At 45.3% G+C, this 25,401-nt stretch overlaps 1 protein-coding gene across 2 annotated transcripts in view; it reads left to right on the top strand.

Moving 5' to 3' along the window:
• dnai4 (dynein axonemal intermediate chain 4) overlaps nt 1-25,401 on the top strand; it is a 73,793-nt gene that overhangs the window by 31,837 nt on the left and 16,555 nt on the right. For both annotated transcript variants that reach the window (XM_033028439.1, XM_033028438.1), the window contains exons 7-11: nt 3,874-4,041; nt 10,743-10,937; nt 17,887-18,041; nt 22,903-22,989; nt 23,899-24,050. In XM_033028439.1, coding sequence (XP_032884330.1) covers nt 3,874-4,041; nt 10,743-10,937; nt 17,887-18,041; nt 22,903-22,989; nt 23,899-24,050 — 757 coding nt within the window. The remainder of the gene's footprint in view (nt 1-3,873; nt 4,042-10,742; nt 10,938-17,886; nt 18,042-22,902; nt 22,990-23,898; nt 24,051-25,401) is intronic.

Raw genomic sequence — 25,401 nt, 5'->3', positions numbered from 1 at the left:
GCCCCATACGAACCGGCAGTGTTTTTCCTGCCGATATGGGGTTCAAATTCACCGCAAATGCAACGTTCTAATCAATAGCGTTCCAGAAGCAAGATGATTAAAATGCCTATTTTTTTGGAGATAAGCCGTCTAAATTGTCTATATTTTGTGTTATTCTCTCTCCATGATCATTATTTTTAAACCAAATATTCACAGCAGTTTGTGTCCCATGTATTGTGCAAAAAACAATAATTTGATTATATTTTGGGTGGATGTTTTTAGATTAATTTATGGGAATTAAACATTAAATTCGTTCCATCTAGGATATAAATTCATGACAGTGAGATTTTAAAATCATGTTATATTGTGAATTCTTGTGTGAATGGGATTAGTTTGTTATTTGGATACTTAGGCTATTTAAAAAATATATAATTTTCTTAAGAAATTGAATCTACAGGACATTGTTAATGGAAAAGTAGTGGGCAGAACGGCATGTCATGTGTGGTTTGAAGAGCAAAAACTTGTAATTTACAATGCCAAAATTGAAAAGTTGAGGAAAAACAAGGTGTACAGAGTAGCTTATTGGTTACAATCTGAGGAGTATGATGATGCTACTTATTATGATATGCCAATGTACCAGCTAGCAACTGATCTGCTCCATAAAGACTTGGTCTATTGCTAGAAATTGTAATTTATTTACCTATCTGTTACAGACTTACAACATATTATACAATAATATTAAAGCTCTAATCTTGAGAATATCACATTTTTGAATTTTCAAGGCCGTCTGGGTGTTTATTACTATTTCCGTCACAACGGTCAATTTTGTAATTAGCTACAATTAGGTAATTAACTAATTATACGCTTTAATTTCGGGTCATCCAAGTAAGATGTATTATATTTGTTTCAGAATGCTTCAATCTACGGGGGGGGGGGTGGTGAGAACCAGTGCAGCAGGCCAGCAAATGGAAACACTGATGAGAAATTGGAGGTTATGGCAAGTAATCTTCAAAGTAAGGATAGGTAGATAGGACCCCAGGGCCTGATGGGATCTATCCCAGGTTATTGAGGGAGGCAAGATAGGATAGACACAAAAAGGTGGAGTAACTCAGCGGGACAGGCAGCATCTCAGGAAAGAAGACCCTTCTTCAGACTGGTAAAGGATAAGGGAAAGGAGAGATATAGACGATGATGTGTAGAGATAAAGAACAATGAATAAAATATATGCAAAAAATGATGATAAAGGAAAGGCCATTGTTAGCTGTTTGTTAGGTGAAAACGAGAAGCGAGTGTGACTTGGGTGGGGGTGGGGTGGGGGGGGTGGATAGAAAGAGTGGGAATGCCGGGGCTACCTGAAGTGAGAAAAATCAATATTCATACCAAAGGAAATATGAGATGCTGTTTGTCCAATTTGCGTAGGTAGGTGGTAGGTTGATCCAGAAGGTTACAATGTACGGCGGGATTCACAATGACTATGTTGTATGATGGGTTGGTGAGTAAGTTTGTTGACGGCACCAATATTGGAGGAGTTGCAGGCTGTGAGGAAGGCTGTTTGAAGATACAGCTGGATATAGATCAACTGCAGAAAATTGGCAGATTGACTTTAACCTGAGCAAGTGTTGAGTGTGCAGTTTTGGAAGGTTGAATATAAGGGGAAAATATACAGCTAATGGCAAGACACTTAACAGCATTAATGTGTGGGGGGGATCTTGGAAGCCAAGTTCATAACTCAAACCAGCGCAAGACTTACACAGCAAACGTGTGGCAGGACAGAGAGACCTAGTGATACGAGTCTGTACTTCGTTGAAGGTTTTTACAGGTAGGTTTAGGTAGACAAGATGGTGAAGGAGGCATTTGACATACTTACCTTCATCAGTCAGGGTATTGCATACAAGAGAGACACAAAGTGCTAGAGTAACTCAGCGCGTCAGGCAACCTGCTCAGTTACTCCAGTGCTTTGTGTCTATCTTTGGTATAAACCACCTACAGTTCCTTCCTATCACATGAGTACAATAGTTGGGAAATCATATTGGAACTGTACAAGATGTTGATTAGACCACACCTGAATTATTGTGTGCTGTGGTTACCTGGAGGAAATATGTCATTAAGCAGCAATGGGTGCAGAAAAGATTCACAAGGTTGATACTGGCACGGAGTTATAATGAGAGATTGGATAGGCTGCGCCTTTCTTCCCTGGACTAAGTAGTTGAGCGGGGACCTAATAGAGGTATTAAAACCCAAACGGCATAGATAAGGTGAACGGTCACAATCTTCTTTCCCCAAATTGAAGGGGAGTCGAATACAGGTACTTTAGCTCAGGATGGAAACAGGCCCTTCAGCCCAACTCATCCATGAAAACCAAGATGCTCCATTTACCTGCATTTGGTCCACATTCCTCTAAACCTTTCCTGTCCATGTATCCATCTTTTAAGTGCTGGTATAGTACCTGCCTCAACTACTACTTCTGGCAGCTCGTTCTATATATTCACCACCACCTGAGTGAAAAGGTTGCCCCTCAGGTTCCTTTCAAATCTTGCCCCTCTCACCTTTAACCTATGACCTTAATGACATCCTTCCTATAGCAGGGTAACTAAAACTGAATCTAGTACTCCAAACGGGGCCACACCAATGTTTTATACAACTGTAACATAACGTCTCCAATTCTATACTCAATACCCTGACTGATGAAGGCCAATGTGGGGCTTCTTTACACTCTATCTGCCTGAGATCACATTTTCAGAGAACTACCTGTACCTGTACTCCTAGTATAGAAACGAAGAACAGCAGATGCTTGTTTACAAAAAAAACACAAAATGCTGGAGTAACAGCTGGAGAATGTGGATAGGTGACATTTTGGGTATGCACTCTTCTTCAGACTGATTGTAGGGGGAGGGGGAGGATAGGTGTGGTCATTAGGGTGGGAATGGATGAGTGAACCAAGGAGTTGCGGAAGGCAGAAAGGTGTAGAGATGGGAAGATGTGACTGGTGGTGGGATCACGTTGCAGGTGACGCAAATGTTGGAGGATGATGTATTGGATGTAGACGCTGATGGGTGAAAGTTGTTGACCAAGGGAACTCTATTCTTGTTCCGTCCAGATGGAGGGGATCTACACATTGCCTACTTTTACACTATTGAGATTATATTCCCAACAACCTCATGAGAGGAAGGGGAAAATTGTCAATGCAATCACAATTGGTTATTATAATTTAATTGTGTATTCTTAGCTAGTTTACTTTTTGTAAGGACTGGAGGGTCTGGAGCGTTTTGTACGTACAATAGTAATAAATACTCCATTTTAGTGCTATAAGTTTGCAGAGGAATAAGAACACATTGAATGAGGTTATGAGATTTAGAGGCCAAAGTGTAAAGTTTGAGCATTCATAATGCTAGTTTATGAAGGTGTTGAAAATGGTTCAATATGTGTTTTTTAAGATACATGAAATGGTACAAGCAATAATTAGATAGTTGAAATAGTCTACTAGCCATACTTGCTACTTAGAGTTCATAGGATGTGGCTTTTCCTCATTCACAAAACAAAACTCCTGGAAATGAGTGTAATCTTGAAGAGGCAGGGTCATGCTTTATATAGGCTTTATATATGTTTCTGACATTTTGTTTGAAACAGCCAGAAAATATGCATGATCTTAATGTGCTAAGATGCAAAATAACCAATCAGATGGAGATTAAACTGGGGAGATGAAATAGGCTGAGCTTCAAAATAACTACATATATTTGATATCACCCCATACTGTTGCATTTGTGTCAAAATTTGCTCTCAGTTGGTTATTATTAGTATTATTTTTGCTTGTGGTGAAAAATTAATTCCATGTTTGGAAATCTAGCTGAAGTATCCAAATGACACATTGACAAATTACAATGTTTTGCTTTCCAGCTGTCATGGCAACAACTTGGGACCTGTATGATAGCTATAAGGAAAGAGAACTGTATGGAGACGCTGCCTTCAATCCAATGAAACAGAAAAAAGATTCGTTACCAGCACAAGTTAATTTAGACAGAACTATAATTCAAACGTTATCAGCTCTAAGTTCTTTAGGGTTAGGTAAGTATGTAATAATGAAAAAGTCTATTAAATAGAGATGATTTCAACTGATTTCTCCATAAAATGTTATAGATTTACAATCTGTCATTATGACTTCTAACTTCCTGTTTGTTTACTTATTAATACCACAGAGAAAGAAGCTTTTTGACCCATAGGGACCATGTTAGCTTCTTACAGTACAATTCCATCAGTCTCGTTCCCCCTACTTATTTTAATGTGGCCCTGCTATTTTATTTCCCCTCACTATGGTCAGTATTACATCCAATGAATCTTTTGCCATTTATCTCCATAAAGGAGTAATTTACAATAACCAAATGTAATTGCGGGAGGAAAGTGGGGCATGCAGCAGAAGCCCACATGGTCATTAGAGTGTGCAGGAAGGAACTGCTGGTGCTGGTTTACACTGAAGATGGACACAAAATGGTGGAGTAACTTTTTTTGAGGATGTAACTAGAAAAATGGACAAGGGAGAGCCAGTAGATGTAGTGTACCTGGACTTTCAGAAAGCATTTGATAAGGTCCCACATAGGAGATTAGTGGGCAAAATTAGAGGACATGGTATTGGGGGTAGGGTGCTGACATGGATAGAAAATTGGTTGGCAGACAGGAAATAAAGAGTTCCCTTTCAGAATGGCAGGCAGTGACTAGTGGGGTACCGCAAGGCTCGGTGCTGGGACCGCAGTTCTTTACACTATACATTAATGATTTAGATGAAGGGATTAAAAGTAACATTAGCAAATTTGAAGATGACACAAAGCTGGGTGGCAGTGTGAACTGTGAAGAGGATGCTATGAGGATACAGAGTGACTTGGACAGGTTGGGTGAGTGGGCAGATGGATGGCAGATGCAGTTTAATGTGGATAAATGTGAGGTTATCCACTTTGGTGGCAAAAACAGGAATGCAGATTATTTACTAAATGGAGTCAAGTTGGAAAAAGAGGAAGTACAACGGGATCTGGGGATCCTTGTTCATCAGTCAATGAAAGTAAGCATGTAGGTACAGCAGGCAGTGAAGAAAGCAAATGGCATGTTGGCCTTCATAACAAGATGAGTTGAGTATAGGAGCAAAGAGGTCCTTCTGCAGTTGTACAGAGCCATAGTAAGTCCACACCTGGAGTATTGTGTGCAGTTTTGGTCTCCCAATTTGAGGAAGGATGTTCTTGCTATTGAGGGAGTGCAGCGTAGGTTCACCAGGTTAATTCCCGGGATGGCGGGACTCTCATGTTGATAGAATGGAGTGGCTGGGCTTGAATGCTCTGGAATTTAGGATGAGAGGCAATCTTATTGAAACATATTAGATTATTAAGGGCTTGGACACGCTAGAGGCAGGAAACATGTACCCGCTGTTGGGGGAGTCCAGAACCAGGGGCCCCAGTTTAAGAATAAGGGGTAAGCCATTTGGAACGGAGATGAGGAAAATCTTTTACACGCAGAGTTGTGAGTCTGTGGAATTTGCTGCCTCAGAGGGAGGTGGAGGCTGGATGCTTTCAAGAGGGAGCTAGACAGAGCTCTTAAAGATAGCGGAGTCAAGGGATATGGGGAGAAGGCAGGAACGGGGTACTGATTTTGGGTGATCAGCCATGATCACATTGAATGGTAGTGCTGGCTCGAGGGGCCGAAGGGCCTACTCCTGCACCTATTGTCTATTGTCAATTGTCTATAATCAGCAGAAAAGGCAGCATCTCTGGAGAGAAGGAATGGGTGACGTTTCGGGTTGAGACCCTTCTTCAGACTGAGAGTCAGGGAGAGGGAAACGAGATATGGAAGGGTACAAAGAACATGTAAGGTGTAAAGGGGCAGATCAAAGCAGACGATGATCAAGGAAATATACAATGGTTCATTGTTGGTTAAGGGGAAGGTGACAATGAAACATACAAACAGTAAAATTAATCAGGACAGTGAAACTAGTAGGAGAACTAGGGACGGAGAGAGAAGGAAAGCAAGGGTTACTTGAAGTTGGAGGAATTACTATTATACTGTTGGATTGTAAGCTGCTCAAGTTAAATATGAGGTGTTGTTCCTCCAATTTGCATTTGGTCTCACTATGACAGTGGAGGAGGCCCAGGACAGAAAGGTCAGTATGGAATGGGAGGGGGAGTTAAAGTCTTTAGCAACCAGGAGAATTAGAGAGAATGTGTGAACTTCTCTGAGATAAGACATGTCCAGGAGTGAACCTGGACCCTGGAGCACTGAGGTAGCAGTGCCATCATCTGTGTAAATGAGCTATTCATGTTATACTGAAAATTTCTCATGAATTTTTTAGAAAATGAACTAAATTATATTAGTTAGAATTATTTTATGTTGATTTTGGGCACTGTTTGATTTTCCAGTGGGGATATGTAACTCTGCTGAATGGAGAATTGCACTGCAATTTGATTGCCTTGTGGAAATTTTGAATACAGTTCTGGACATTTAAAAAAAGATTTGGTTTCAAACTGATGAGCTGTGTATATTTGATACATGCACTCCCCTGGAAATATTTAAATTTGTTCCAATTATGTTAGCAATGGTGCAATACCTGCCTTTTGCCTTCTGGCATGATTTTCAACCTCACCGATCTGCACCTGAGTGTCTTTGTTTACCCACTGGTAACCAAAAACCAAAACCACACAATTTGATTGGCCAATCACACTAAAAACATTCTTGTCAGACTGTTCCATAGTACACTGTGGAGCAATGCCTAGTCAAAACATTGATCACATTTACGATCGGATGTTAACTGCTTTCTTACAATCAAAACCAACTTCCAATCGGTATTTGTCTCCACCTAACTTGCTGGATGGCATGGCACAGAGTTTGGAGACAGTTGAGGGGGCCACATAGAAGGAAACATTGTAGGGTTTATCAACCATGAGCTAATTGTATTAGAGGGAAGATACGAGCATGGACAGAAGATTGGCTGACTGGCAGATGGCAAAGACTGGGAATAAAGGGGACGTTTTCTGGTTAGCTTCAGGTGACTAGTGGTGTTCCAGAGTGATCAGTATTGGGACCGATATTTTTCACCTTATATATTAATGATGGGGATGATACAAAGATAGGTGAAGGGGCAGGTGGTGTAGAGGAAGCTTCAGAAGGACTGGACAGGTCTGGAGAGTGGACAAAGAAGTGACAGGTGGAATATGGCGTAGCAAAGTGTGCGATCACTCTCTTTGGTAGTAGGAATATGGTGTAGATATTTTCTAAATGGGGAGAGGATTCGGAAATCCAAGATGCAAAGGGACATGGGAGTGATGATGCAAGATTCCCAAAAGGTTAATTTGCAGGCATGAGTATTTGTGAGCGTTTCCCCAAAATACAGACACTGATAGATGGTGCAGACATAGAAAATCCTCTCCAAATGGAGGTTTCCCAAGAAATCTCCTGCCAAGAGTGCCTAGCCGTTGTCTTGGACTTCCTCCATACCCAGAGAGAAGAGTGATTTATCCTCAAAAGGTTAATTTGCAAGTTGTATCGGGAGTAAGGAAGGCAAATGCAATGTTAGCATTTATTTCGCGAAGACTGGAATATTAAAGCAGGAAAGTAATACTGAGGCTTTATAAGGCTCCACTCAGACTGCATTTGGCCCCATATCTGAGATGGGATGTGCGGGTAATAGAGAGGGTCCAGAGGAAGTTTAAGAGAATGATCCTGAGGATGAAGGAGTTACTGTATGATCAGGATTTAATGGCTCTGGGCCTGTACTCACTGAAGTTTATAAGGATGAGAGGGTGACCTCATTGAAACTTACTGAATAGTGAATGTCTTTGATAGAGTGATTGTGGAGTGGATGTTTCCACTAGGTACTTTTACAATGTTTAAGAATCATTTAGACAGATATATGGTTAGGACAGGTTTGGAGGGATATGGGCCACATGCAGGCTGGTGGGACTAGTTGGATAGGGCATGTTCATCAATGTGTGCAAGTTGGGCCAGAGGTTTCCACGTTGTATGATTCTGAACCTATGAACATGACTCTCTATGACTAGTGGGAGAATCTAGGAACCATAGAGCACAGCCTTAGTATAAAAGAACATACTTTTAGAAAGGCGATGAGGAGGAATTTCTTTCGTCAGGGTGGTGAATCTGTGGAATTCATTGCTACAGATGGCTGTGGAGGCTATTTTGTTGGATATATTTGTTCTTATGACTTATGAACATGTAAATGCTCTGCCTCTCCAGCAGTGAACTGTGGAATACATTCCCACTGATCCACTGCCCTTGCAATTGCCGTCCTTCACATATCACCACCTTTTCCATGTTACTACTATTTTGCAACTGGTTTGTCCACCCCTCCACATCCCCCTTTGTCAGTTCCTGAGATCACAAGAGCATATCTAAGAGCCAGCTGCTGCCCAACATTGCTGTGGATGATTTCAATTGCAAGTGTTTCAGATTGTAAATTGCAACATTGGAAGGTCAAATCCGATAATGCTTTATAATACGTTCACACTGGAAGGAAGTGACCATAATGGCATTTTGGAAAACGGCGTCACAGGGGAGCTCTGATCCCCGAACACAATACTCCACCACACACCAATAGGCCCGAATACACACCACTCCCTAGAGAGGGATAGGGAGGGTAAAGAGGGAGGGGTGGTAGAGAGGGGGGGGGGGGGGGGGGGGGTAGAGAGGGAGGGGTGGTAGAGAGGGAGGATGGGGGGGGGGGAGTAGAGAGGGAGGGGGTCGATAGGGAGGGGGAGGGGGTTAAAGGAGGAGGAGGAGGAGGGGGAGGGGGTAGAGAGGGAGAGGGGGCAATGAGGGAGGAGGGCAGAGAGGGAGGGGGGGGGCAGAGAGAGAGGGGGAGGTGTAGAGAGAGAGGGAGGGAGGATAGAGAGGGAGAAGGAGGAGGTAGAGAAGGAGGGGGAGGGGGGAGGGGAGGGGTAGAGGGAGGGGGAGGGGTGGAGGGAGAGGAGGGTAGAGAGGGAGAGGGGCAGAGATGGAGGGGTAGAGAGGGAGGGGATAGAGAGGGAGGGGAGGGATAGAGAGGACTCCGGCCGTCAGCTCGGGCGCCGCATTGGCTCCAGTCCAGGCCCCGACTTCATTTCCGGGTAGATCCCGACTTCACCTCCGGGCTCGTTCCTGAACCCAGCTCGTCCTTGTTTCCACTGGCGGCTTCTTTCTCAGCCCCCATCACGGCCCCATCCCAAGCTCCGGGCTCAGCCCTTACTCAAGCTCCAGGCTCGGCTACAGCCCAGGCCCAGTTGCCAGGCTTGGCCCGCGGCAGCAGCCGCCCCACCAGGCACCGGGCCGCGGGCGGGCGTGAACACCAGGACCCCGAGCGAGGCTGCCGGCGGGCATGGACCCGAGCGAGGCCGCGGGCGGGCGTGTGTGAAACAGGCGCTGACCTGAGCCATGGTGCCCGCCCACCTCATTGTGACATCATATCTTTAAAGATGGTGAAGTCGGAATGAAGCATCAAGGAGTGCATCAAGCAGTGAGAATGAAGCAGGTCGACCGTTGGGGAGGTGGTGAAGCGTTTGAGAAATGTTCTGGAAATGCGACCCTCTGCCTGACATCACTCGAAGCTCGTAGAATATTCTGTGTGTGAAACGGGCTCTGAGCCGAGCCATTGTGCCCGCGGACCTCGTTGTGACGTCATCAGTGGTATCTGGTCATTTTAAAAGGGAGTTTAAAAAAAAAATATTTAAATTTAATCAGCAATGTCGTGAAATAATGCATAAATCTTAAGTGAAGCTGATCACTGCTTAGAGGGGAAAAATGTGAGTCAGAATATGTAAAAATCTTATCGTTACCGCGTCGTGTTTTTGCGAAAATATAAAGACACACACATATACACACATACAAGATGAGAGGTTTAAAGTTATAGAGATGGGAAATTGATCCTGATTCTACTGGAAATTAGAGCGCAGCAATACACAGTAAGTACATGTGTTGATGCTGTTACAATATTAATATTGTTAACCCTGTTAGTATTATTGTTATTGTTATTGCTATTATATAAATGCTCCTGAAAGTTATGGAGCAAATAAGTTTTGTCATTGTTCCACTGGGCACCTGTTCCTCTCTCTTGATAGTTTATATGATGTGATAAAGTTTGTCATAATTGCTCAGCCACTATTACAGTTAAAGGGCATTACATAGCTGTCATCATTTCCACCTGAAAAATAATTACGGATGATTTAATATTGACGATTTATGATTCTTAGCTTGGTGCTGAGAATAAGATCAAAAAGCACCATCTCAATAATCTACAAAATATTCTTACGAGCCTTGTTTCCCAAATCTTTCTTATTTTATGGTCTTTGCCAGTTTTACAATCAGAGACCCGATGGTGTCTGGTGACAGTCACTATCAGAATTCCCTGTACTCTGAACTGGTCAAAGTAATGTAATGTGTTTAAGAAGGAACTGCAGATGCTGGAAAATCGAAGGTACACAAAAATGCTGGAGAAACTCAGCGGGTGCAGCAGCATCTATGGAGCGAAGGAAATAGGCAACGTTTCGGGCCGAAACACTTCTTCAGGTCGGCCCGAAACGTTGCCTATTTCCTTCGCTCCATAGATGCTGCTGCACCCGCTGAGTTTCTCCAGCATTTTTGTGTACCTAAAATAATGTAATGGTTTGTCCATTTGACAATGGCATCTTTTGACAATAGCCAACCTGGTGGAAAATCTGAGGGAGCAGGCGCAATGCTTGAGGCTTTGTCAAACAAATTGGATAATTGTATTTTTACATGTAAAATATTTGCTTTGATTACAGAAAGCCGATCCACCTCATCGGGAGAGTCGGAAAGTTTTTCCTCAGTCCCAGGCATAGAATATGTAGACCATGAGCTGGACGAAATCTTAAAGAATGAGAAACTGAAGCAAGATTTATTTATTATGGAGCGTGTCATTATGGAGAATATTTTCCAGCCTAAACTTGCTGCTTATCGGCAGCTACCTATACTAGCTGGTAAATTATAACATTTTATAACCGTTTAGTTTAGAGATACAGTGTGGAAATAGGCCCTTCGGCCCATCGATTCTGCACCGACCTGCGTTCCCCGCACACTAACACTCCAACCCTCTGATTTCTTCCATGAAACCAATTCTGTATCCACGAAGCTAGCTCACCTATATGCCATGCAATCTAAACTTATAGAGCAGCCTACCATGTGAAAACTTATCAAAGATCTTATTGAAATCCATATAGGCAATGCCTATGTCCTTGCCCTTGTCAAAAAAGCTTAATCAAGTTTGTGAGACGCGATCTTCCACGTACAAATCGGTGTTAACTATCATAAAACGTAGATCATAGAAACATAGAAAAATAGGTGCAGGAATAGGCCAATTGGCCCTTCAAACCAGCACCGCCATTCTATTGGTCATGGCTGATCATCTAAAATCAGTTCACTGTTCCTGTTTTTCCCCCATATCCCTTGATTCCTTTAGCCCTGAGAGTTGAATTTAACTTTCTCTTGAAAACATCCAGTGAATTGGCCTCCACTGCCTTCTATGGCAGAGGATTCTACAGTTTCACAACTCTCTGGGTGAAACATTTTTCCTCATCTCAGTTCTAAATGGCCTACTCCTTATTCTTAAGCTGTGACCCCTGGTTCTGGACTCCCCCAAAACCGGGAACATTTTTCCTGCATCTAGCCTGTCCAATCCTTTAAGAATATTATATGTTTCTATAAGATCCCCTCTAATCCTTTTAAATTCCAGTGAATACAAGACCAGTTGGTCAAATTTGGTTAGCAGACAGGAAACAAAGAGTAGGGATTAAAGGGTCCCTTTCAGAATGGCAGGCAGTAACTAGTGGGGTACCACAAGGCTCGGTGCTGGGACCGCAGCTATTTACAATATACATCAATGAATTAGATGAAGGGATTTAAAGTAACAACAGCAAATTTGCAGATGACACAAAGCTGGGTGACAGTGTGAACTGTGAGGAGGATGGTATGAGGATGCAGGGTGACTTGGACGTTGGGTGAGCGGGCGGATGCATGGCAGATGCAGTTTAATGTGGATAAATGTGAGGTTATCCACTTTGGTGGCAAAAACAAGAAGGCAGATTATTATCTGAATGGTGTCAAGTTGGGAAAAGGGGAAGTACAAAGAGATCTGGGGGTCCTTGTTCATCACACACTGAAAGTAAGCATGCAGTGAAGAAAGCTAATGGCATGTTAGCCTTCATAACAAGAGGAGTTGAGTATAAGAGCAAATAGGTAATTCTGCAGTTGTACAGGGCCCTAGTGAGATCACACCGGGAGTATTGTGTGCAGTTTTGGTCTCCAAATTTGAGGAAGGACATTCTTGCTATTGACGGAGTGCAGCGTAGGTTCACGAGGTTAATTCCCGAGATGGCAGGACTGTCATATGTTGATAGAATTGAGCGTCTGGGCTTGTATACTCTGGAATTTAGAAGGATGAGAGGTGATCTTATTGAAACATATAAGATTATTAAGGGATTGGACACGCTAGAGGCAGGAAACATGTTCCCAATGTATAGTTGCCAAGATTTTCCTTGCAGGCCTTCTTAAATAGAGGCTCAAGATTAGCCCAGTCATCCGGTGCCTCACCCATGTCTAACGATGATTCATATTATTATGGATCTAGGAGTGCAGATATGTAGTTCCTTGAAGGTGGCGTCACAGGTAGATGGGGTGGTCAAAAAGGCTTTTGGCAAATTGGTCTTCATCAGTCAGAGTATTAAGTATATAAATTGGGAGGTCATGTTGCAGTTATAAATATAAGACGTTGGTGAGGCCGCATTTAGAATATTGTGTTCAGTTCTGGGCACCATGTTATGGGAAATATGTTGTTAAGTTGGAAAGGGTTCAGAGAAAATTTACAAGAATGTTGCCAAGACTTGAGGGCTGAGTTATAAAGAGAGGTTTAGCAGGCTGGGACTCCATTCCCTGGAGCACAGCAGGATGAGGGGTGAACTTATAGAGGTGTATAAAATCATGAAAAGAATAGATCAGGTGGTCGCACAGAGTCTCTTGCCAAGAGTAGGGGAATCGAGAACCAGAGGGCATAGGTTTAAGATGAAGAGGGAAAGATTTATAGGATTCTGAGTGGTAACCTTTTCACACAAAGGGTGTGGGTATATGGAATAAGCTGCCAGGGGGGTTAGTTGAGGCAGGGACTATCGCAACATTTAACAAGCATGTATATGGATAGGACAGGTTTAGAGAGATATGGGCCAAATGCAGGCAAGTGGGACTAGTGTAGATGGGACATGTTGGTCGGTGTGGACAGGTTGGGCCGAAGGGCCTGTTTCCACACTGCGTGACTATATGTGTATCTCTTTCAGGGCTCCTGCGATTTCTGCAGCTACTCAAGTGTCCTCAGATATATCTGATCAGGCCCGAGAGATTTATCTACCTTCATACACCTGAAAGGAAGCAGATGGTGGTGGTGGATCGTTGTTTTTTGGACTAGATGTCTGTGACTAGTGATGTACCTCAGGATATGGTGCATTGCTATATGTGGTTTATAACAAAGACTTGGATGAAAATGTATGATTATTAAGAGCAAGATTACTAAGTTTGCAGATGACACTAAAGTACGTGGTATCGTAGACAATGAATAAAGTTATCAAAAGTTACAACAGGATCTTGATCAGTCAGGCAAGTGGGCTGAGGAATGGCAAATGAAGTGCAATGCAGATAAGTGCAGGGTTTTGCAGTTTGGGAAGTCAAAACATGGCAAGACTTTCACAGTTAATGGTTGGCCCTCAGGATCGTTGTAGAGCAGAAGGATCCAGCAGTACAGGAGCCCAATTCCTGAAAGTGGTGTCACAGGTAGATAGGGTAGTGAAGAACTCTAGCTTTAATACATTGGCCTTCATCAGCCAGGATATTGAGTATATACATTGGAACTATAATGTTGCAGTTGTATAAGACCTAGGAACCGGAGGGGCAACTTTTTTCTCTTAGAGGATGGTGCGATATGGAATGAACTACCGTGGCAAGCAGTTGAGGCCAATGTAACAGCATTTGAAGGACAGGTGCAAGGATAGGAAAGATTTAGAGGGATATGAGCCAAATACTGTCAAATGGGCCTAGCTTTGATGGGCAATCTTGGTTGGCATGGATGAGTTGGATCAAAGGGCCTTCCTTACATTCATCCCCATGCTCCATTTAGTCTGAGGAAGGGTCCCAACCCGAAACATCGTCTCCCTATTCCCTCCACAAATCTTCCCGACCTGTTGAATTCTTCCAGGACTTTGTGTTTTGCCAAATGGAGGGATAGGACTAGCAGGTTAATGTTCCGAGGTGCGGGAGCACAGGCACGATAGAGGAAGTGGAAAAGAGGAGGGGGAATGTTAAGCTTTTAGAGACACTGCATGGAAACAGGCCCTTTGGCTCATCAAGTTCATACGAGCCATCGACCACTATTCACACCAGCTCCATGTTATCCCACTTCCCCATCCACTCCCTACACACTGGGGGCAGTTTACAGTGGCCAATTATCCTACTAACCCATACGTGTTACGACGTGGAAGGAAATCGGAGCACCCAGAGCAAAACCCACATGATCAGAGGGAGTACATGCAAACTTCTATAAAGCTGTATCATGACTTCCATCTTATATTCAATGTGGGGTGAATACACACAGATTGTTTTATCCAGGATAAGGGAATCAAGAACTAGAAGGCATAGGCTTAGGGTAAGAGGGGAAATATTTAATAGGAACCTGAGGGTGTGGGTGTATGGAACAAGCTGCCAGAGGAATTAATTGAGTCAGGTAAAATAATAATATTTAAGAAACATTTGGACAGGAGCATGGATAGGAAATGTTTAGAGGGATATGAGGCAAAGGTGGGCAAATGTCAATAGCTTAAATGGGGCATCTTGGTCTGCTGGGACCAGTTAGATAAAGGGATCTGTTTCCGGGCTATATGTCTCTATGATTCTTTAAGATATCCATAGGACATATGCAATAAGAACAAATGCTATAAAAACGATGTTGTTAAACTGGAAAGTACGAAAAAGATCTATGAGAATGATACCGGATCTGGAAGGTTTGGTTTATAAGGAGAGACTGGATAGGTTTGGACCGTTTCCCCTAGAGCATCAGGGTCGCAGAGATGACTTTATTCGAGTGTATAAATTCATGAGAAGAATAGATAAGGAGAATGCCCACAGTCTTTGCCCCAGAGAAGGAGTACCTAACACTCGAGGGCATGGTTTTAAAGTGAGCGGGGAGTCCTGACGGGCAACTATTACACATCTAGGGTGTTGCATTTATGGAATGAGCTGATAGAGATATCTATATGGGTTCAATTATGACATTTAAAAGACATATGGCCAGGTACATAGATAGGAAACATAGAAACATAGAAATTAGGTGCAGGAGTAGGCCATTCGGCCCTTCGAGCCTGCACTGCCATTCAATATGATCATGGCTGATCATCCAACTCAGTATCCCGTACCTGCCTTCTCTCCATACCCTCTGATCCCCTTAGCCACAAGGGCCACATCTAACTCCCTCTTAAATATAGCCAATGAACTGGCCTCGACTACCCTCTGTGGCAGGGAGTTCCAGAGATTCACCACTCTCTGTGTGAAAAAAGTTCTTCTCATCTCGGTTTTAAAGGATTTCCCCCTTATCCTTAAGCTGTGACCCCTTGTCCTGGACTTCCCCAACATCGGGAGCAATCTTCCTGCATCTAGCCTGTCCAACCCCTTAAGAATTTTGTAAGTTTCTATAATAAAACTTACTATAAGAAAGTTTCTATAAGTTTGGTGGATTATGAGCCACGCACAGACAACAGGGACTAGCTTGGTAATGCCCCTGTCCCACTTAGGAAACCTGAACGGAAACCTCTGGAGACTTTGCGCCCCACCCAAGGTTTCCGTGTGGTTCCCGGAGGGTTTTGTCAGTCTCCCTATCTGCTTCCACTACCTACAACCTCCGGCAACCACCTGCAACCTCCGGGAACCGCACGGAAACCTTGGGTGGGGCGCAAAGTCTCCAGAGGTTTCCGTTTAGGTTTCTTAAGTGGGACAGGGGCATTAGGCAACTTGGTTGACATGGACAAGTCAGGCCTGTTTCCATATTGTTTTATGACTCTATAAGAAGTGTCTATGGCTGCTTGGCTCAGGAGATTACAAAATGCGTACAAACTGAATAATATATGTGGGCAGAGAAATTGCACCCATGTCTGCAGGACTACAGCTAATCATCAGTCAAATCTAATCTAGTAAATATTGGAATCATCTCAATGAAGCATCTTAATCCGGATTAATGTTTTAGGTGTGATCTGTCAGAACATCTCTGATAAAGGTTTTGATCTAAACCATTTCGTTGCACTGAAAAGTGCAATGACAATAAATTGAATCAATCAATCAATCTGAGAATCCAAGTGATCTTTATTACTTACTAGACCAAGTGCACTCCCCCAACGCAAGATTCCACCATTCACCTGTTCCCCCCAATGCAAGCTGTTCCCCCAAAGCAATATTGCACCACTCACGCATAGCACCCATCTGCACAGGCGCGGCTCATTTCTCCTCATCCCCCAGCACTACCTCTTCCTCCTCTTCACCCTCGTTCTTCAATCCCTAGAGATGGAGGGGTGGTAGAGAGGGAGGGGAGGCAGAGAGGGAGTGGGGGGCAGAGAGGGAGGAGGGTAGAGAGGTAGAGTAGAGGGAGGGGGAGAGAGGGGAAGGGGGGTAGAGAGGGAGGGGGTAAAGAGGGAAGGGGGTAGAGGGAGAGGGGTAGAGTGGGCGGTAGGGAGGGAGAGGGTAGGTAGCGAGGGTTGGGGATAGAGAGGGAGGGGGGTAGAGAGGGTGGGAGTATGAGTAAATAGGGAGGGAGCATTTCCCTCCTCCACCCCTCCCCATCTTCCTCCTCCACACCACACCCCCCCCCCCCCCACCTCCCTCTACCACCCACTCCCTACCCCATCTCCCTCCTCCTCATTTCCCTCATCCTCCTCCCCTCACTCCCATTCCCTGCCCCAGGACCTACCCAGGTTGTAGAGCAGTGCCACGGCCTGGAACTCGTCCTGGTTCTCGTACTCGGCCCAGCCCTGTATGTAGACTCCAGCTGTCAGCTCGGCTGCCGCCTGGGCTCCAGTCCAGGCCCCGACTTAATATCCGGGCTCGTTCCTAACCCCAGACCCAGGCTCATCCTTAGTTCCAGCGGCCCCGGCCCCTTCATTTTCTCTGCCCCGGTCACGGCCCCATCTCAAGCCCCACGCACGGCCCTCGCTGCAGGTCCAGCACCACCCTCCCCATCAGGCATTGGGCGTCAGGTGCTGGCAGCTGCTGCCGCTCCTCATTCACCGCGAGCGCTGGAGTGTCCCTCCCTCCCGTAATGTCCGTCCTGCCTTGCGAGTGCATTGGGACGTCACTCGTTTTTTTTTCTGATATGGGTGAGTTTTCCGGCTGTTTTTAAAACTTTAAACGATTAACAACTTCGGAAATATAGGTGGGAATGCGATGGGAAGATGTTTATCGCCTCGACGGGAAAATTGTGAGTAGAATGTGCGAAATGAGAAGTCTGTGGCCTAACGTTTGGAAGAAAATAGGAATTAACCAGATATTAACACACACACGCACATGCACACACACACACAGCCACACACGCACGCACGCGCGCACACACACACAGAGACACACACACGCACATGCACACGCACGCACGCACGCACACACACACATACACACACACACAGCCATGAACAAGACAAAGTTTTAGTATTATAGAGATTTCCAAAACTTTTTAACAGTCATTTGTCTGATATTCATAATTTAATGAAAAGGAACTGATGATGCTGGTATACCAACAGAATAAACAACTCCAGCATTTTGTGTCTGTGACTGATATTTTTATTTTGTTTCATTTTATTTCCTCATTAGGTGAGGTCTAAAATATTTTAATATTTAATCCTTGATATTACCTAGATCCAGATGGAGGTTTAACTGCTGAAGAAGAGCTGATAGATAGCATGCTGATTCTGGAAGTCATGGGTCCAAAACTGCTACCACTCTGGACCTTTACCTGTAGTCTCACCAAGGGACACAATGTGAGCTGCATGGTCTGGAACAAACACAATTTGGTGAGGAAACGTAAGGGGGAACAGTAAAATAAATAATTATTGGGGTAACAGGTTAAGGAAAATACATATTTTTGTTAATATGTGACGTAGAAATTTGATTGTAATTCTAACTGACATTGTGCTTTCGTGCGGCACAGTGGCGCAGCAGTATAGTTAATGTCCTACAGCGCCAGGGATCCGAATTTTATCCTGGCTACATATGCAACTCATACGGAATTTGTACGTTCTCCCTGTGACTGCGTGAGTTTTCGCTTGCTACTCAGGTTTCCTCCCACATTCCAAAGATATGCAAGTTTGTAGGTTAATTGGCTTCTGTAAATTGTCCCAGTGTGTAGGATAGAACATATTGGTGTGATCGCTGGTCGGTGTAGACTTGTGGGCTGAAGGGCCTGTTTCCATGCTGTATCTCGAAACTAAATTAAATGAGAACATGGGCTAGAGCCGGCAGCTGAATATAATGTTTCATTCATGCAGCTAATACCACTCACATTGCTTAATGACAATGCATTGCTTAAAGGAAATTTGCATCTTATAAAGTTGGAAATGAGAATGATTGCTTGGATAGAAACATCTGCAATCTAATTTTGGGAAGGACTTCCACATTCCTTGTTAGCTGGGAAGCCCCAATCAAACAGTGGAGAAGAAAGATCATGTTCCCTAGGGCAAAACAGATCAAAGTTGTCTGCGCCAGATTATTTCCATAAATAAATTAAACTTAAATTAAAACAGTCTTTATCTATTAAAATTGTTACTTCAATCATTCCAGTGTGTGTCTAGACATCCACAAAACTGCTTAATTAAGCATGGTAGAGGTTTGACACAAGGCAAGCATAGACAATTAACAGACAAATCCCCTGAACAAAATGCCCTACATCATGGGATATTAAACATAAGCTCTAGTCAGGAAAAGAGGGAGGCAGAAAGCAGGAAACTGCACATGTTATGTAAAAACATAACAGCTTAATGTCATAGAATCATACAGCATGGTAACAGGCCCATCACCCAACTTGCCCATGCCGACCTTGTCCAAGATGCCCCATCTACATTAGTCCAGCCTGCCCGCATTTTCTCCTCTCCCTCTAAACCTTTCCTATCCATGTACCTGTCCAAATGTCTTTTAAATGTTGTTATATTACTTGTCTCCTCTGGCAGCTCATTCTGCCACCCTCTATGTGAAACAGTTGCTCCTTAAGCCCCTGTCCCAATTGGGCGACCTCTACCGCGACCTCTGGCGACCTTGCCCGCGACCCATAGTTCGCCACGAGATCGTAGGAGGTTTTCGTCACTCTCCTTCATGGTCGAAAGTGGTCTCCACGTAGTCGAGGCTTCAGCTAGGTCGCGGCATATTTTTTAAGATGTTAAAAATTGACCGCGACTAAAATTAGGTCGCCATGGGAAAAATCGATAATTTTTTTGTCGTAGGTCTAGTCGAGGTCGGTCGTAGTAGGTCGTGATGCTAGTCGTAGGTAGTCGAAGGTGGTTGAAGTTAGTCGAAGGTAATAGCTCCGGGGGTCAGTAGAAAAAAAAAGGTAATTTAAACAGCAGCACGTCACCTCTGTCACTCCAGGGCATGTTCATTCATAGCTGGAGAGTATTTTGGAGATGGCACCAAAAAGGCAGCAGCGCAGGTGGAGGGCACAACCCTCAAAAAACCCTGCCATGCAGGTGTTGCCCACCCAGGAGGAGGAGTGGCAGGAGGTGATGCTACAGGAGGTGATAGTGCAGGAGGAGGTAGCCCTGGGTGGTAGTATATGTCCCCACTACCACCCCATCCTTCACTGCCTCATTTGAAGGCGGCAAAGCAGCCCTTTCTCCAGTGTCTGACACAGCATCAGAGGCAGATGCCCCATTGGTGGTGAGGGAGGGCTGGAGGAAGGTTATGCCCTACACCTTCACCAGGCAGCAGGAGGGGGACCTTGAGGAATGGTTCCAGCAGAATGCCATCCTGTACGATAAGGAAAATGAGGGGTACAGGGACAGGGACAAGAATGGCATGCTTGCCATCCACTGCCCCACATGTGTGCTTAAAGTTCCATCTTTTATCAAAGCCCAGCGTCACTCTCGTCCAGTCATATGGTGTACCGGGATAGTCCATCACATCATCTCCATTCAACCATTGAGACCTCTTCTTGTGCTTCCTCTTCACCCTTGCTCTTCCCCTTCTGCTTTTCTTAAAAGGCTGCTGAAGCAAAAGGGCTACTGCAAACAGCAGTAGTTGTATTTTTACTAACATCCTCCAAACTAGTTCCTGCCTTGCTTGCATGGTTCAGAATGATTTGCCAGAGACCATCCTCGAGTAAAACGTACATGGTCGAAGCCAGTCTTCAACATAGTCGAAGGAGGTCTTCTTCATAGTCGAGGGAGGTCTTCAACATAGTCATAGGAGATCGTACATATAGTCGTGGAAGGTGGTAGGGCGTCGTAGGTCACCGCGACCTTGATTTTTATAAAAAGTCACTTAAGGTCGCCAGAGGTCGGAGGTTTCCTAAGTGGGACAGACCCTTTAGGTTCCTAATAAATCTTTCCCTTCTCACAATAAAGCTATTTCCTCTGGTTCTTGATTCCCCCACTCTAGGCAAAAGACCGTGCAATTACCCTATCTATTCTCCTCATGATCTTATACACCTCTATAAGATCATCCCTCATCCTCCTACATTCCAAGGAATAGCATCCTAGCCTGCCCAACCTCTCATAGAGTCATAGGATCATACAGCACAGGAACGGGCTCTTGGGCCCAACCTGGCCATGCTGACCAAGATGCCCCATCTACACTAGTCCCACTGGCCCCGTTTAGCTCATATCCCTCTGAACCTTTCCTATCCATGTACCTGTTGAAATATCTTTTAAATTTTGTTGTAATACTTTCCCTATAGATCAGGTCCTCAAGTTTGGGCAATTTTTTTGTTTTCCTATTTTTTAATTTTTTCTGCTGGATTATTTGCCGGCCAATCAGATGCAGTCTCCAAGGGGAATTGCGGCCAATCACCGACCAGCTTCCCTTACTGAAGCAGAAGATGGCTGCAGCCAAAATCACTTTTTTTGTGCTGTTTGCACACAGTGCTAGGCAAAGAGACATTTCAGGTAACATTTTTTGTAAAGATTTTTTTTAGCTGTATGAAGTCATTTATTTCATGAAATCGTTATATTTTGGAGGTTATTTTACTGGTTATGTGTTAGAAACATTCTAAGCTTCTGTTATGTAAACTACCAGCAGAAAGCTTGGGAATCATTTTCAATTTATTGAAAATGCAGGTGCCCCCCTGAACCCCCACTGGCGGGGGCGGGGGGTGGCCTAACCGGCCTCCTGGACCACTGGCCAATACTGCCTACTATTAAAATATGAAAGTTTTCAAAGTTCTAATTTCGAAGAAAATAAATCCGACTGATGTCACAATCGACTCGCAAGGCACGACGGGACACTCAGTGCGGGAGGGGCACTCAAGCTCTCCAAGGACATCTTCAAGCTCGGGGCTTGGGATGATGCGTTGACCGGCGCCGATAAAGAAGCCACCGGTGGAACCAAGGACTAGCCGGGGTCAGGGTCGTCGACGCCCGTCTGCGGCCAGGTGGGGAGGCTGCTGCCGTGGGCCGAGCCAGGCGACTGGGCCTGGGCTGGAGTCTGGAGTGAGGGCCGAGCCCAGGGCTTGGGATGGGGCCGTGACCGGCACCGAAAAATAAGCCGCCGATAAGTCGGGGCCTGGACTGGAGACCATGCAGTGGCCGAGCTAACGGCTGCAGTCTACAGCCAGGGCTGGGCTGAGTACGAAAACCAGGCCGAGTTCCAGGTTCTGGCGCTGCTCTCTCTGCCTCTCTCTCGCTGCCTCTCCCTCTCTCTGCCTCTTTCTCTCTCTGCCTTTCTCTCTCTGCCTCTTTCTCTCTCTGCCTCTTTCTCTCTCTGCCTCTCTCTGCCTCTCTGTCTCTCTCTGCCTCACCCTCTCTCTGCCTCACCCTCTCTCTGCCTCTCCCTCGCTCTGCCTCTCCCTCGCTCTGCCTCTCTCTCTCTCTCTCTCTCTGCCTCTCTCTATGCCTCTCTCTCTGCCTTGCTCTCTGCCTTCTCTGCTCTCTCTCTCTGCCCTCCCTCTCTCTGCCCTCTCTCTCTGCCATATTCCCATCTGTGCCCTCTCTCTCTCTCTGCCCTCTCCCCTCTCTGCCCTCTCCCCTCTCAGCCCTCTCTCCTTCTCTGCCCTCTCTTCCCCCCATCCCTCTCTACCCCCCCCCCATCTACTACCACTCCCTCTCTACCACCACTCACTCACTACCCCCCTCCCTCTCTAGGAAGTGGTGAGTATTGGGACCACTGAGTGGTGGAGTATTGCATTTGGGGACCAGCCCTCCCCTGTGACCCCACGTCCCCCCCACCCCTCCCTCTCTACAACCCTACCCCTCCCTCTCTACCCCCTCCCCCTCCCTCTCTACCCCTCTCCTCCTCCCTCTCTACCCCCTTCCTCTCTCGCCACGCCTGCGCAGTTGGGGGCAATGCGTGAGTGGATAGGGCGGAGGATGGGGGAAAAGTAGCGAATGAATAATATTAATATAATATCAAGGGGGGGGATTAGTGTGTGTGTGTGATGCCACAGTGCCCCCCCCCCCCCCCCCCCCCCCCCCGCAACCAGGCGTTGAGTGGATGGGACCCAACGGGTCCCACTTGGTCTAGTACTCATAAAGTCTCTTTGGAATCTCCTTAATCTTATTTTCCAGAGCTATCTCATGTCCCGTTTACCATCAAAGTTGGCCTTGTCCCATTTAGAACTTAACTTGTGTACCAGCGCTGTCCTTATCTATAGCTATATGTAATGTAAAATTTTAGGATTATAACTTTATGTATATATTCTTATGATAATTGTGTTTTGTTGGCATACAGGACCTACTAGCAGTCGGCTATGGATCATTTGGATATAAGGAACAGAGAGGAGGACTGATTTGTTGCTGGTCACTGAAAAATCCCATGGTAAGTTGAATAAGTTGCAGCATGTTGTTGAAGCCAAATGAAACTCCATGGAATGCAACATTTTAGTTGGGCCTACAGATTTTTCATCATGATTTGCAGCAAAGTTGCAGCCTGATACCATTTACATCTGCCGATAATTTACTTTTAAATGGTGTAAAAGCGAAGTCTTGCTTTTGCAAACCGTAATAATATATTTTCAGCAGGCTGAAATATAATAGGGAAGTGTTAGAAAGAGAGGCCACATCCCCACATGGTCCAGCTACAATTATATTATAGCTATTCTGATCATAGCCTCAACTTCAGAAAGTAGGAGTAGCAACTTCCTCCAGTTTTTTTCTCAAATTGTATTTCGCATGGATAATGTATTTTCATATTAGTTTAGTATGGGGCAGGAATTTATTTGTTTATATTATTGTCAACCTGAAAGCATCTCCAACTATTCATCAGAAAGTGTTTACCTGTAGCACAGTCCCTGCCATTATAAGAGCACACAAATCTAACTCATATTTTGCTTTGTTGAACTCTCAAACTGTAGGCAGGTTTTGGCCTTGCATGACAGCATTAAATAAGTTGAGATCAAGCCTGCTGCCTATTTTACATCTCTTGATTGTTATTCCTGATGATTTCACATCTTGTACAACAATGATCTTTTTCCGATTGTGATAAGTGCTCCTCAACCTACGATGGGTTTATCGGAATGTAAACCCATCGTAAACCGAAAATATCGCAAGTCGAAAACGCATTGCGATATATGGCGATCACGTGACTGGAAGTGACATGCGACTCGCTGCCGTTGCTGAGCGTTTGCCGATCGTAAAGTCAAAATATCGCAAGTTGAAGCATCGTAAATCAGGGCGCACCTGTAATATTATTTGGACCCTAAGAAATGTGCATTTTAATTTATATTAGTGGCCCGAACGCATCTACCAATGTGAAAGTGGCGTTACAGCGCTGGATTTCTCTGCGGACAGCCCCAATCTGCTGGCAGTCGGCCATTATAATGGACTTGTGGCAATCTATAACGTACGCAACACAGAAAATGGAATGGTTCTGGATAGCAGGTCAGATCACTAACTTATTCTGGTTATCGTGGTGTAGATTCCAGTTCTAAAACTCCTTCCCTATTCTGGTTCAGTCAAGCACTGATTCAAACACTGTGATCCAAACACTTGTTTATTTGTAAATGGTACCGCGGGGCCGGACTGAGAACTCTTCACTCAAGCCCACACCAGCCTCGTACAAATAGTACAGAAGAAAGAGACAACCAAAGATCTTAGAGCAGAGCAAGATAGGCCACTCCTGCGAAATACAATGGGCTGACGTGTAGTACGCTACGGAGGGGATCCTGGGCATTTTTCCCCGCCCATTTTAGTTACCGGAGCCTACCTGACCCGACCCGACCCGACTCGCAGTGTAATCAATGTTGCGGGGCAACAGTTTGTGTGTGTGATATAGGGTTAGATTCATAATTCTGTCAGTTCATACTTCTTGTCAAGAATAAAATTTGACTCTGGTAATTGTCTTTTTTAATGTTTTTTAAATAATTTCTTTTAAAATGGGTCACAAGCAGTGTTTGAGTTGATTTTGTAGTAACCGGAACCTACCCGACCTGACCCGCAGGGTAATTGACATTGCGGGGGAAGTTTTTGTGTGTGATATAGGGTTAGATTCATAATTCTGTTAGTTCATAATTCTGTTAATTCTTCTTAAAGAATAAAATGTTTATAAACACACATACATGAATGTGATATAAATGTATATAATCATATAACACACACAATTATATTTCTTCTGATGCAATGATGAACTTTATTTCAGACTAGACAAGGGACATTAAATAAGAAACATTGTAAACCTCTCCGCAACTTCACACACACTAGGCCTTATCCCACCCCTCAACTCTCTCCCCCCCCCCCCCCGGCACTCCCTCGCCTGCTCCCACACTACAATGTCTCCCCCCCCTCCTATGCCCCTCTCCCCGCTGCCCCGGGCCGCTTACTCCCTCTCCCGCTGCCCCGGGCCCCACACTCCCTCTCCCGCTGCCCCGGGCCGCTCACTCCCTCTCCCCGCTGCCCCGGGCCGCTCACTCCCTCTCCCCGGGCCGCGCACCCCCTCTCCCCGGGCCCGACACTCCCTCTCCCGCAGCCCCGGGCCCCACACTCCCTCTCCCGCAGCCCCGGGCCCCACACTCCCTCTCCCGCAGCCCCGGGCCCCACACTCCCTCTCCCGCAGCCCCGGGCCCCCCCACTCCCTCTCCCGCAGCCCCGGGCCCCACACTCCCTCTCCCGCAGCCCCGGGCCCCACACTCCCTCTCCCGCAGCCCCGGGCCCCACACTCCCTCTCCCGCAGCCCCGGGCCCCACACTCCCTCTCCCGCAGCCCCGGGCCGCACACCCCCTCTCCCGCTGCCCCG

This window comes from Amblyraja radiata, chromosome 10 (genome assembly GCF_010909765.2).
Source record: "Amblyraja radiata isolate CabotCenter1 chromosome 10, sAmbRad1.1.pri, whole genome shotgun sequence".
In the NCBI taxonomy this organism is placed as follows: domain Eukaryota; kingdom Metazoa; phylum Chordata; class Chondrichthyes; order Rajiformes; family Rajidae; genus Amblyraja; species Amblyraja radiata.
Note: the sequence above shows the minus strand (reverse complement) of the source record. Positions and strands in the feature narration are given on the sequence as shown.